This window comes from Centruroides vittatus, unplaced genomic scaffold (assembly GCF_030686945.1).
Source record: "Centruroides vittatus isolate TY-2023 unplaced genomic scaffold, ASM3068694v2 contig_349, whole genome shotgun sequence".
NCBI lineage: Eukaryota > Metazoa > Arthropoda > Arachnida > Scorpiones > Buthidae > Centruroides > Centruroides vittatus.
In genome coordinates, this window is record NW_027122172.1 from 45796 (window position 1) to 60366 (window position 14571).

Genomic DNA, 14571 nt, shown 5'->3' on the forward strand with positions numbered 1-14571 from the left:
TTGATGATTTTGGTGTCAAAATGCTCAGTAGAACTCTGGCATGTGTATAAATTATTTTTTAGAAAATATAAATAACTCTCAGATAACATATAATCAAAAAACACTTAATCTTTCATGCTTAATAACAAAGTGGTAGTTTGACCTTTTTGTTATTAAGCAAAATACCTCTTTGTTATTAAGTGTTTTTGATTATATCTTATCTGAGAGTTAATTATATTTTCCAAGAAAAAATTTTTTTTATTACACTTTTCATTTTTATCTGTACTTTTCATCATATTTTTTTTTTTTATCAACAATAAATCACTTATAATCTTTCGTTTGCAACATATTACTGCTCAAACTGCTTGTCTAGGCTAACTATTGATACATCAATTACCATCATTTTGAGTTTCTCGATGCAACTCACTTAACTAGTTAATTAACTATATTATAGCCTGGTAGGAATCTGACTGTATTCTTGAGTTAGTTTTAGATGTAATTATATGAAAATATGGTAGAATGTTTTTTAGTAACATTCCCTATCTCTATACTAACTTAACAGTTCATTTTTATTTTTAATAAATTAATATGATAATGTTATAGTAGAATGTAGCTCATTCTTGATTATGCCTTTCCTATTTTCTACTAAATGTTAATTTTATATCCCTTTCTAGTGTATTTGATTTAATTAAAAAGTTTTTAGTCATATATTTGTTACATATTTAAAAAAACACATTCTTAAATATTTAAACTTGTTCTGAAACATGCATCATTCTTCATTACTTGATTAAAATTTTGTATTCAAAATTTTGGATTATCAACCCTAAAAAACATTTAATCCAATAATTAGATGGCCAAAATGGTAGGAGGTGTTGACACACTCCAGAGAATTCTGGTTTGAATCCATGTCAGGTACAACAAACTTTTTTGGAAATTTGAGTGATATGTAGCCAAATTCCTCAAAACCCATCCACCGCCACTATGGGCCTGGCTGAACTCATAAAGGCATGATTAGAAAGGCCCTCTTAGTGCCTATGGGATAGAGATAAAAAAATAACACAGTCGAACTCAGTTATAACAAACTTAGGAGACCAACAAGATTTCCTCATTATAACCATTACTTGTTATATCCACAAAAAACAGTGACGTAACTAGGGGGCAAGTGATGGCTGCTTTGGGTGCAAACATACAGAGGGCACAAAATTAAAAAAAAAACTATGTCACTGATAATTAGTAAAAGTTATCTTTTAATTTTTAATTGTAAATAAGTCAATTCAAATATATATGTATATGTAATTACATTATACTGTATTTTTATTAATAGTTATATAAACTACAATATAATGAATATGAAACAATTTATTTTTTTGTAATTAAAGATAATATTAATTAATTGTATGCTCAATTTCAATTAATCCTTTTTATCTACAAATCTTAAAATTGACGATTGCTTTATTTTTCCAATAACATTGATATTGTCAAAGATGACAAAGAAAACTTTCTACACATTTTGATGTTTTTGGTATCACATTCTAACTTGCAAATAATTTATACTTTTTCATAAACTAAGAGATGCTTTCTTTTCTTCATAGATGGGTTTGTTTCTAACTAGAGTATACAGTAATTTTACAATCATAGTGATGATTAGGTAAATTGACAGAGTAGTGCAGGAAGCTAGTCAAAAAAAGAAGGGGACTGTCTCCAAAACGAAAGTTTTAGTGATAGGCTTGTAATCCATGCAGGTTGTGAAACTAATTATTAAGTGGTCATTAAACTTAGTAATCCTTTCAGTTTTATCTATTCAAAGAATTCAGTATTGCATTTCTTACTACTTGAACAATTAAGAATGTTTGTGTGTGTGCATAGATCCTGAAAATTTGTTTGGTATATCTGTGAAGTACCCTCATTATAACCATGAGAAAATGTGTGGAAATATAAGTAAATTAGAATTGTTATGGTGTTTTGCTCATTTTAAATGTAAACTCATTATATCCATGTTCATTATAATTGAGTTTGACTGTAATAACAATCCAATTAACTATCTTTTGGCTCTTCTGTATAAATAGAAAATTTAATAACAAAATAATACAAACTTTATGTAATGATTTGGCATTTTATTATTTATGTAATTATTAAACATCGAAAAATACATTGAATAATGTCATCAATAACATAACAATAACATGACAAAAATGACATCAAAAAATATATCAATCAATGTTAGGAAGCAATTCATTAAGAGTTTCATCTGGAGCATAGCATTGTACGGTTTGAAGACATGGACACTCCAAACAGCAGAGAAAAGACAACTGGAGGCCTTTGAGATGTGGTGCTGGCAAAGAATGATGAAAGTGTCATGGACAAAAAGAAAGAGGAATGAGAATGTTTTGAAAGAGGCAACAAAGAAGAGACAGATTTTGAGAACGATAGAGGAAAGGAGAAATAACATAATTCACCACCTACTTCAACACTTGGAATGAATGAATGTTTTATTGGAACGAAAGATAGAGGGCAAAAGAAGTCGTGGAAAACCTAGAGTGAAATATCTCGACGAGTTATTATGGAAAAGGCCTTACCAAGAGATAAAACAGCTAGCTAAACGAAGAGAGACGCTATAAGACTGCACACATCCATGTTTGCCCACCAACCATTCGTTGAGGAGAGAGAGAGAAAAAATTATTAAACATACCCTGAACCATTCGTAGGGAATACTTCTTCTGTACATAATCCTTCACTTCCTAATTTATTCAATAGATCTTTAAGTGCTATTAATGCCTAAAAATTTTAATAACATAATATGAAAACATATTTTTTATATAATTGTATGATATTCGAGATACCTACCTCGGCATCAACTAATCCTCCAATTACAGCTGAAATACAATTTCCAGGAACTGACCGAAGCTATAAATACAAATCAATTGTAAATATGTGGAATAAAAGGATTTTAAAAAATTAATAAAATCATTCTAACTTTTTCAGATACAATGACAAGGGCATCTTCCCACGTACAGGGTTCAAGATAATTATTGTTTTTACACATCGGAGTTGTTAGACGTTGTCGTTTTAACCCGTCACATGCAAATCTAGTCTTATCTGAGATCCATTCTTCATTTATCTCCTATATTGAAATAATAATTTTTTTAATGAATTATTTTTGAAAACTTATCTCAAACACTATCATTCAATGCTTACTTCATTCAAACGGGGAAGAATACGCAATACTTCTCCCGTTCTAGTGCTTACTACAATATTGCTACCAACTGCATCTAGGACATCAATACTTTCTGTTTTTCTGTATAAATATAATTCATCATAACATGATAAGATCTTTCTAAAACAATTTGAAATTTATAAATTGATACCTTGTTTCCCAAGGACGAGCAGTAAAAGCATACGGCTTTGAAGTTAATGCTCCCACAGGACACAGATCGATGACATTTCCTGATAATTCTGATAACAGCATCTTCTCTACATATGTTCCTACTTGCATATCGTTACCACGACCTGTAGTACCTAAATCATCCACGCCAGCAACCTCGCTGGCAAATCGTATACATCTTGTACAATGAATACATCTAGTCATAATTGTCTTCACCAAAGGTCCAATATTTTTATCTTCAACTGCTCTGTAAATTAAAAAGTTAATAATTTTCATTATTAATAAAAAATCAAAAATTATAATGAAATCAGAAATGTGTGTGTAAAAAAAGGATGTAATTTTAAATTCTAAAAATTGTTTAAAAAATAAAAATAATGTAAGTAAACACTGACATTACATTTAATTCTGAAAGTTAATTGATAATTTCAGCATTTTTGGTATAAATATTTTTCAGAACAACAGAAAAATACTCTTCAGAGCACTTAATAAACTACAGATTGTAACTTATTAAAATGGCAATGTTAGTGTTGAAATAATTGAATACAGTGCAACTGCATTCACAGAGGATATGCATAAACAAAACCTCACAAATTAAAACTAATTAGTCCAGAGAAATATCTTAAAATTGAATGAATATATTCTGCAAATACATAAATCATCATAAACATTATAAGTTTTTTGGCTTAATTCATGCAAATAAATTAAAACTGAAAACTATTTTTTAACAGAAAATAAAAATTACAGTTAACAAGTTCAGGCAAAACCTACAAACCTCATTGAATTTCTTGAATTAGCAGTTAATTTTATAAGTTTTCTGTTTAACTCAATATAAACATATAATGTAGTGGTTCTCAATGCTTTTGGGTTAGTGGCATATTTGTTTAAGTTTTGGTAGCATGCCAATAAGCCAGCGTTGCCTCAATATGTTCTTACTGTGGATTCCCTATGCCACTGCCCACTCCTCATCCCATAAATATCACCTTAGATTACAATAGATTGTGTGCCAAAATAAATAGCTAGGTGTCGGAAGTGCTAAGCGGTGTTGTATATGTGCTCTGAATTTGACAGCGATTTTTTTGATAGAAAGTGTATTATAGTAATGTAAAATATATCGCTGGAATCAGGAAGACAAGTGCTATTTGTGGGTATCGTTATTTTTCGAATCAGTAGACTTTTGTTTGTGTTATCGTAGCCCGAAGTTTAGGACTTGGGCTCTGTCTCCCACGTGCTCGGCTCGTATTTTATTCCTTTGTCAGCGGTTATACGTTCTATGAGGTGGCATTATAGTTATAAATATAATTATATTACTGGCGAGTTAGTTATTAACTGCGGAAGCACGATTCGGATTTCTTGGTGCAGAGACCAATGTGCACTTTTTCACTTTGAACAAAGGGCTTTGTTTCCCACCACGGAGAACAAGTCTGACTGTTGACCAGTTTCACCGAGGGACTTCCGCCAACCCTTCGTCAACAGAGCATCAAGGACCCTCTACGGGACAGATACCTCCAGAATTACAGGGCAACTTTTGCAGTGAGTACTCCTGCTCTTTTGTTCAAAGAACTTTGATTTCTGTCTTGCCGGTATTTTTGGTGTTGTCGTGTACCAGTGCGTCGGCCAAGAACGTTCAAATTTTATCGCGCAACTGCTGTAGGTGGAGAAATAGCCCCATACCGTGTTTGTTCTCGCAATTATGACTTCGGACAACTCTTCCAACACCAGTGACCTCGAAATGGCTGCATTTAGAGTATTGAATGAAATCAAGGAATACTTGGCAAATAACAAGGATGCCAAAATTGGCTAGCAACAACACCCAAAATACATCATCAGTAGAGTTGAGTGAATTATAGATATTTTTACTAGTCACTCTCCCACTCAAAAACTTGAAATTTCTGCGAAGTTAGATCAGTTAATGGAAGGCAAGCAAGGCGGAAGTATCTTGGAAAAACAGAATGAAATAACAGAAAAACTTAGTAACATAGGGAAAGCAAAGACACCCTCCTTCACCCAACCTCTGTACAGCACCATGTTAAAATCAGGAACAAATGTCAACGTTCCTCACAAAAAGCCACAAGCACAGCGAGCTGTTTCAGTTCAGTTCAGTTAAGTTTTATTAAAAAAGGTAAATTAATGTACATCCCGGCTCCGCAATTAGCACTACCAGGGTAAAGCGAGCTGTTTCCAACAATGTTCTCCTCGTCTACAGTAAGGAAGAAAACAGAAACAGCGAAAACCTGAGAAAACTGCTTCAAAGGAAAATGCAGCCCGCTGCCCTTAAAATAGGTGTTGAGAAGATTAGAAAGATTGCTGGAGGAGGTGTGGCCATCGACCTAGAAAAGCAAGAAGACATTACTCACCTGGAGAAAGCATCAAAGAAAAACATCCCGATGTAACAACAAGGCTTCCCAGGAAAAGGAAACCACATCTGATTACATATTCAGTCCCTGAACCAGAAACACACGAAAGACTAATAAAATGCATGTATGAACAAAATGACCTCATCAGGGAAACATTCACTGAAGAGGAATTTAATGATCAGCAGTTTGCGATAAAAATTTGATTGGACTTGCACCGGTTATTAGGTTTTTGTTGAAGATTTGTTTACAATCCGGTGTTTTTTATGAGTTTATTAATGATCAGCTAGGTGTTAAATTCTCAACTGGGAAAAGGGATGGAAAATTTAAAAACCAAGTCCTCGAAGTTACACCCAAGCTGCACAAATATTTGCTGATGCTCGGGAAAATAAATGTGGGTACCAAGGAGGGAGTATAGAGGACAGACCTCTGTTTAATTTCGGCAACAAGTCGGAGTGACTTGCCCACGTGTCAGAGATGGCTTATTTGCCGGTAGGGATCCAGTAGGGACAGGACTACTTTTTCATCCGGTCAAGTGTAGGAGGGAAGGTGGAGTCGTGGTAAGGCAATAAGCGAATATTCGAGCAACCAAGACACCATTTAACAGGATAACAACGATTTAATGGAAAACAAAATATACGTTACAAAAATCTGACATAAAAGGGGTGACGTATAAAATAAGCTATATATCCCTATCACGCGAAGGGAGAGAGAGAGTTCACATAAATGGGTTCCATACCTCTTGGACAATCAGTAATTCAAATATGCTGTTCGTCACAATGATCAAATATTCTTTTCTAGGGAAGGGTCCGTGGCACTTGAGGCACAATAATCCAATATATTCCGCAGGCACACAGGGTAAGATCGCGACTCGATCTAAATCAATGATAGACTCCCCAGAGGGGGGGAAGGAAGCATCTTATATAGCTTTTTGCTGGGAAATTTGGTCACGTGCATGTGCTTAGGCCATAGGTGTTCCCAGGATTAGAAACAATACGGCGAATTCGGGCGCTAACTATAAACTTAAGTTGCAAGATGATCTGAACTCAGCGTAAGAACAATGGATAGTTGACAGTTATACGGTCGGGGACGCATATTTTCTCGTCCAGGACCATTTTTAGGCAGGATGTTTATAATAGGAAAATTTTCGATTCGATATGGGGAACAATTTTATTATAATTCGTTTTATATTCGGATTATATCTAGAAAAAAAAAGGTAATTATTAATTCGGATAAAATTTATTATAATTTTATGTCAAGGGGATTTCCAGATCTCACATAAACATAGAATGGTCACGCTGCAGGGTGGGCGACTTTAGCCCAGTGCTGCGGTGTTACCGCTGCTGTGCCTATGGGTATTCATCTAAGGACTGCGCCCTCACTAAACATACTTGCAGCCATTGCCACCTGGAACATCCTTATAAGGATTGTCCCAACAGGGATAAGAAACCTGAATGTTGCAACTGTGTACGGGAAAAGCTTACTGCCACTGATCATAACGCAAGGGACAGCTCCTGCCCTATATATCAAAGAACTAAACTGAACATTATTTCCCATACTGACTATGGATCAGAATAGCCATCAACAAATCTGTTTTCTACAAGTCAATCTGGGCAGAAGCCGCTTTCCTTTTATCTGCCAATATTCACAAATATGACTTTGTACTCATTCAGGAGCCTTATTGCCATAAAAACATTCCAGCTTGTCTCCCTACTTCTACAACTATTGCTAAAGGTACTACGGATTATCCCTGGGCCATAACAGTTGTGAACAACAAGAACTTTCCAGTTTTGCTTCATAAGCAACATATTGGGTTGTTCGGAAAGTAATTTTGTTTTTTCCATAGAAAAATAAATGCAATATTCTTATAATAAATAAATATTTTATTGAATTATACATTGACCATTTTGGTCAAATACCTGTTGTCATTGTTTCTGGTAGTAGCATGATTTCACATTCAAAAAATTTTGATTGCTGTTTACAAAAAACTGATCCAAGTGATTTTTGACATTGTCATTTCAAGTAAATGTCTTAGTTTAAAAAAAAATTTGTATAGACTGGAACAAGCAATAATCTGAGTGTGCTCAATCTGGCAAATATGGCTGGTGTGATAACACATCCCATCTAAGCTATAACAGTTTCTGACCAGTTACCAAACTTATTTGAAATTTGGCATTATCATGGTAAAACACTACACTTTGTTTGTCGATCAATTCTGGCCTTTTATATTTGATGATATTACTTAATTTGTTTACTCGATGGCAGTACACTTTCGAATCAATTGTTAAATTGTCTGGTAAAAGCTCAAAAAAAAATTTCTTTAAAATCCAACCATAGAGAGCATCTCTCGTTAATAACATGTGGAACCCATATATCGAGCTTTGAAACGAAACCAATTCGTTTTAAGTAATAATAAATGGTTCAATTTAACAGATTTAATCTCTTAGTGATTTCACGTGTTGTTATACAGCAGATTGCTTCAATCGGTACCTTTATTTTGTTTTCATTGGCTTCAAATGGCCATCCAGAATGTGGTGTATTTTCGATATTAAAATTGACAGAACGCAATTTTGTAAACTAGTTTTGGCACTGTCTTTCTCTCAACACATCTTCTCCAAACATGTACCACAATTTTTTTCTTGTTTGAACAGCATTTTGATTGTTTAGTTATAAAAAAGCAAAATATGCCGAAAATGATGCTTTCGATTTTCCATATTTGATGGGTCACCGAAAAAAAAACAATTGTACAGAATCAAACAAAATTTTTTACAAATAAGCCTTAAAATGTCAGCTGTCGAAGTATATAATGAAAATGTGGTTTAGAATAAAATTGACTGGTAAAAATAGATCTAATTCCTCTAGTAATAAAAAAACGAAATTACCTTCCAAACAACCCAATAGTAACGAACACATCATCTGTATTGAAACAACTATTACCAACAGCAACATTATTATCATCAATGTGTACTGTCCATATAATAATAACATTCATAATTTCCTTGACCACCTCCAAAATATCATTAATAGCCTTAACAACAATAACAATAACAACCTCCTCCTCCTTGTCAGAGATTTTAATTCGCACTCTCCTGCCTGGGGGAGAGCTGCAGGATGACAGAGGAGCCGCTTTGGAAGACTTTTTTGCCATTTATAGCCTAATCCTTATTAACAACTCTCTATCCTCACCGTTTCTTAGCTCGAGAGGGTGCAGCTGGATAGATATCACAGTCACCTCCCTACAGTGTTTCAACCTTGTCACAAGCTGGAAGGTTTTACAAGAGGATTTGCTTAGCAAACACGCCTACTTGCACTTCGAGATAAACCATGCAACCAACAGTAGAAACTCTGACCAGAATTTTTTATAACGTCCAGAATTTTATTAATGGGCCTAACTCATAGGTATAGCCCAGAAATAAGAAGAGGAAAAAAGGAGGAAAGTTTGAAGAGTTAAGTTGAAGGTGAAGGGATAGTGGGATAGGAAAGAATGAAAGATAGTTGTGGTCCATGGAGTCCCATGGCGTTTACATCGTATTTACAGTGCTAGGTAATACTACATAACAATAGAACGAGGAACATAAAAATTGTTGAAATACAAATTTAAGTGCGTGGAGTTAACAAGGCGTGACTATTTACATATGTACAACGAAAGGCTATTAACGTAGTTAATACCAAATTTTGTAAGCTCAACGTATAACGACTGACTATATTGTTATTACTACTAAGTAGGAGAATTCAGTTTATAATGTTAATAGTTTTTGCGAACTCTTTAAAGGCTGCATATATTTTCTTGTTATTAATGAACTTCTTCAGTTCGCATGGCCAAAGTTCATTTTCATCATTTACCTTTTTTCTTAGAATTTTCCTTTGGTTCGTAAAGTTTGGACAGAGATAAATGATATGTTGTGGCGTGTCTGCTTCTTGCAGAGGGCATTGGCACATACCATCTGTCTTTTTGATAAACCTCCTGAGGTAATTCCGAAAGTTCCCATGTCCTGTCAACAGTTGGGTTATGTTGAAGTTGGGTATTAAATGTTCGAATTTATTACGTTGCTTGACGTCTGGAATGTATTCGTGTGTTATTCTTCCAGTTGTGCCCTCATCCCATCTCTTCTGCCACCTTTGCCAGATGAATTCCTTGATATTCTTTTTTAACCAAGTTATGGGAGTGTAACTATAATTGTAGTTATTTGTCCAATTCGGAGCCGAGCGAGCCAAAAGATCTGCCCTCTCATTACCTTGAGTACCCGCGTGCCCTTTTATCCAATTTAGATTAATTCAAATTTTACTTCTTAGGTGTTTAAGTATGTTAATGCTTTCTCTAACCGCAATCAGCTTGATGTTCATGTTTTTAATCTGATGCAATGCCACTCTGCTATCGCTGTAGATCGTTACCCGATTGAATTTGTGGTGTTGTCTGTTTTCATTTATCCAATTGAGAGCCCTGTAGATTGCATATGATTCTGCTTGATTTGCTGTGCAGTGGTTCTGAAGTTTATATCTAGCCTGGTAGATGTTTTTGTCTTTGTTTTTCACGACTATGGAACTTCCCACTCCCGCTCCTGACTTTGATCCGTCTGTAAAGATACATAATCCGTTTGCTATAGCGCTTTCGTTCAAATTGATGTGTTCGTCGATCGTGAAGCTAGGATGGTATGCGTAGTCCTGCGGTTCCTTATCCAGTTTGTACTTCTGTATGTGGTCAGCTGTATTTTTTGCTTCTTCTTTGACCCCTATTTTTTCTGTTTCTCTATTGTATGTTTCCCTATTGATGCGTCCCGATGATAGTTTTAGTTGTAGAAATTGCCAGACCTTTCCTATGATGATGAGGTCAATTGGTGGGAGGTTTGCAATGACAAGGGTGGAGTCAGTAGGGGCTGTCCTGTAAGATTTTGTAATCGAAATTGCAGACTTCCTTTGTGCTGAAAGAAGTTTTCTTTTAATGCGTGTTTTTGTAACCGCTTCCCCCCAGATCTCACATCCATAGGTGATCATTGGTTCAATTACCGCCGTGTAGAGTAACCTGCATGCCTTACTATCGTAGCCCCATTTGTTCCTTGCAATCGATGCTAGAGAGTGTATAGTATTGACAGTCTTATCGTATATGTAATATACATGGTTCTTCCAAGTCATCTTGTTGTCTAGTACGATACCTAGATATTTAATCTCTGTGCTGTTCCTGATTCTTTGATCATCCATTTTAATTATTAGTGCTTTCTTAAGCGGAGTGGATTTTGGGAATACTATGCACTGACATTTCCCGTAGTTAATTTTCAGTTTCATCATTTTACTCCACTGCGAGATTTTCTCAAGAATTTCGTTCGCCCTGTTCTGAAGAACTTTTTGGTTACTATGTGTAATTGCTAATAGCGTGTCATCTGCATAACCCTGGAGTTTACAGTTAAACTCCTTTGGTATTGTACCTTCAATTTTCAGTAGACTGTTATATATGAGATTCCATAGGAAGGGACCAGATCTGGACCCCTGGGGGCAGCCCCTTTTTATTTCCTTGTTAAGATAAGTTTTACCATTATTGATTATGAAAATTTCTCTTTTCTTTAAATAGTTCTCGACCATCTTAAAAATATTCTTAGGACATTTTGTATGTTTAATCGCTTCCAGGATGGCGGGCCACCATGCGTGGTCGAACGCCCCTTTGAAGTCAATAGTAATTAATAGAGTATGCTCCCCTTTTTTCTTAGCTGTTTTGATGTATGTGACCAGTGAGTCTAGAGCACTTATTGTATTTTTCCCTTTGCGGAATCCAAACTGATTTTTATCTATGTAATTGTTACTCTCGCAATGGTATTGTAATCTATTCACCATTAAGCCATCCAGTATTTTTCCTATAACTGATAATAAGGATATAGGTCTATAGTCCGATGGTTTAGTTGGATTTGCAGTCTTTGGGATGAATTTGATATTGGCTCTCTTCCAAATGGTGGGGAAAGAATCCGAATTCCAAACATTTATTAAAAATGATTGTAAATGTGACTGGTATAGCCTCGTATGCCATTTTTGCCATAATTGGTGTAATACAATCAGGACCGGGTGCCTTGTTCAGTTTAAGATTTTTAAATTCTTTGTAAATTTCTTGTCCGGTGAAAGGGGTGTCGTCTGCAGAGAGGTTCTCAGTGTTGTTATTTTGTCTAATTTCTTGGTGTGTACTTTCGTCTAATAATGGATCATCTTCTGGGAAGAGTTCACTAGTAATGATTTCGTACGTTTTTTGTATTGAGTTTTCATTGTTGTTAATTTTGGTAAGTAAGTTATCCGGAATCCTAGCTTGTTTTGTCTTTTTCCTTGCAATATAGTATGGAATTGACCATATTTGATCTTTTCCTAGGCTTGTGCAAAACCTCCTCCAGGACTCAGTTCTTGTCTTGTTAATATTTGTTTTATATTCCCTGAATTGTTTCAGGTACTCCTGCCTAAGGGTTTCTTTCCTGTTTGTGTTAACTTCTCTTCTAAATTTATTTCTCGTTTTCCTGAGTGTTCTCCGCTGTGCCGTAAGATCTGCCGTCCACCATGGAGTAGTATGTTTTACTGTCCTAACCGTTGTGGCATGATGGTAAGCTGAATATATGATTTTATGTAATTCTTCCACTTTGTTGTCTAGTTCCGCAGTATTTCGTATGTTGACTATGTTCTCACAGTTCCAGTTTCTCTTAATGTGATTTTTGTATTTATCCCAATTGGTGTTTTGTTTAATTGTATAGCTCTTTTGTATCCCAGTTACCATAATATTGATGTCTATATAGTTATGATCACTTGCCGTGTGATCATCCAGTGTGTTGCACTGAATGTTGAAACTATTAAGATGGCTATTGGCTAGACATACATCTATCCAACTCTCTCCTGTAGTTGACGTAAAGGTTGGGAGTGTACTTGTGTTTAATGACACCATGTTGAGGCTATTCATTAGTTCTACCAATTTAGTTCCTCTTGGATCTTCTTTTGGACTGTGCCAAATCGAGGACTTGGCATTAAAATCCCCTGTTATCAATATTGGAAAGTTTTTCAGATGTTGTACAGTTTTGTTGAGTTCTTCTAGTGAATCTGAGATTTCTTCAGATGGGGAACAGTAGAATGAAATCATAATTATCGATATATTTTGGTGATTTATCATGATGGTGGTAAAATTCCTATTAGTGTGATTACTCAATTTTTGAGCATTGAGATTTTTATTTAGAATAACAAAGCCAGATTTTGGGTTTTCGCTTGGATCAATGTTGTTTATCACCTGTAGTTTCCCGTACATTGCTATTCTCTTGTCGTAGCAATATGGCTCTTGAAGAGCTAATATATCCGCTTGATACTTGTTTGCGACGAACAGTGCTTCAGAGGTGGCAGCCTTGCTATGTTGAGTGTTAATTTGTATCACTTTAATTTTACCCTGTGTATTTGTATTTGACTGAGTACTATTATTATTTAGATTACTCCCCATAGTTTGTTAACTGTACTTTCCTTGTTTTAAATCTCTGTAATATTTTACAACTTTTATGAAATGCATTGTGATTTGTTGGGATTTTACGATTTGGAGGTTGGTTTCTGTTGTATTTGCAACAATTTATGCAACAGGGTGTGCTGTTTTTATTCTGGCACTCTGTATGTTTGTGAGCCTTTGTACAGTGGCTGCACTTTGTGTCCTCTCGGCATTCATTTGCAAAATGATTAAACCCGCAACAGCGGAAGCATCTTATTATCGGGATGAAGTCGTCGACTTTAATGTTGGCCCATGAGACTGAGAGGTATTGTGTGTTTATTATTTTTCTTCTTAGTTCCGGTGTTACTGATAATACATAATGCTTACAATTTTCTCTTAGTTTGCCTCTACCAATAACAGTGCTTATTTTACAACTTTCCAAAAAGTCTTCTTTCCCAATTTTATCCCAGATGTCGTTTTGTCTGTATAGGGTTTCTATAAGTTGATCCTTCTCCACCGATTGCAGTACGTTTAGCAAGATTATTCTTGGTCTGCGTCCCCCAGCCACATGACATTTGATCTTTGTGTTTATTTGTGGAATTTGTTCAATGGCATTCCTTAGTTTCTCGCCGTCCCTGTTGTCCTTCACCCCTATGCATATACCTCCTCTATTTATTCTTCTCACTTCCTTAACTCTCACCCCTAGCTCCTGTGGCTTTACTTCAGTCAAGATCTTTTCTTCTATGTCTTCAGTGTTTATGTTTTCATTTGATTCCTCTATTTTCGGATATACCAACACTGCATAACTTCCTCCGTCTCCTTCGTTTTGAACTTTTGTGTTTATAGTTTGGGTAATCGAGTTTGTCGTATCACTTGGTTTTGGTCTGTTGCTCAAAACCTGCGCATAGGTCTTCTGAGTAGGAGTTTTTTGTGTAGTATTTCCTGTTTTCAGTTCCTGTTTATTCTTTTGTCTCAGTTCCTTCAACATACCATGCATTTGGTTCAGTACAGCGTACATTTTCATTGCTCTTTCCCGTACCTCCGCTCTCTCGCGCACCCTCACAACGGTGTTTCCTGATTGTGGGCAGATTTCCATTATTCTGCCCAAGCAACTTATAGGTGTGGTGAACTACTGTAATCTTCGACGGTCTCGTCGGGAGCAAACCGACCTTTTTTTTTTTTCTTTACAGTGGTGTTCATCAATGTCCTTCAACGCGCTTGGCGTGTTTAGTGTGATCAACATGTCTATAATATCTTTCAACGAATTCTAGAGTTTTAGTTTAGCTTTCTTAATTTATGACTTAAGTGCCTCAACATCCTCCAATGTGTCTTCAGTATGTTCATAAGTGTTTTAATGTGCTTCGTATGTATTAATGTGCCTAATAGGCTTAGTGCTTAGTGTGTTTCAATGTTTAAATCAATTCAATGTGCTTGAG

General features: G+C 35.3%; 1 protein-coding gene across 4 annotated transcripts in view; it reads right to left on the reverse strand.

Annotated features, from left to right (window-relative positions):
• The window catches only part of ND-75 (NADH dehydrogenase (ubiquinone) 75 kDa subunit), a 73533-nt gene that overhangs the window by 22945 nt on the left and 36017 nt on the right, over positions 1 to 14571 (reverse strand). For all 4 annotated transcript variants that reach the window (XM_067269240.1, XM_067269242.1, XM_067269241.1 and 1 more), the window contains 5 exons: positions 3345 to 3608; positions 3175 to 3274; positions 2954 to 3100; positions 2824 to 2883; positions 2669 to 2754 (listed from right to left, as the gene is read on the reverse strand). In XM_067269240.1, coding sequence (XP_067125341.1) covers positions 2669 to 2754; positions 2824 to 2883; positions 2954 to 3100; positions 3175 to 3274; positions 3345 to 3608 — 657 coding nt within the window. The remainder of the gene's footprint in view (positions 1 to 2668; positions 2755 to 2823; positions 2884 to 2953; positions 3101 to 3174; positions 3275 to 3344; positions 3609 to 14571) is intronic.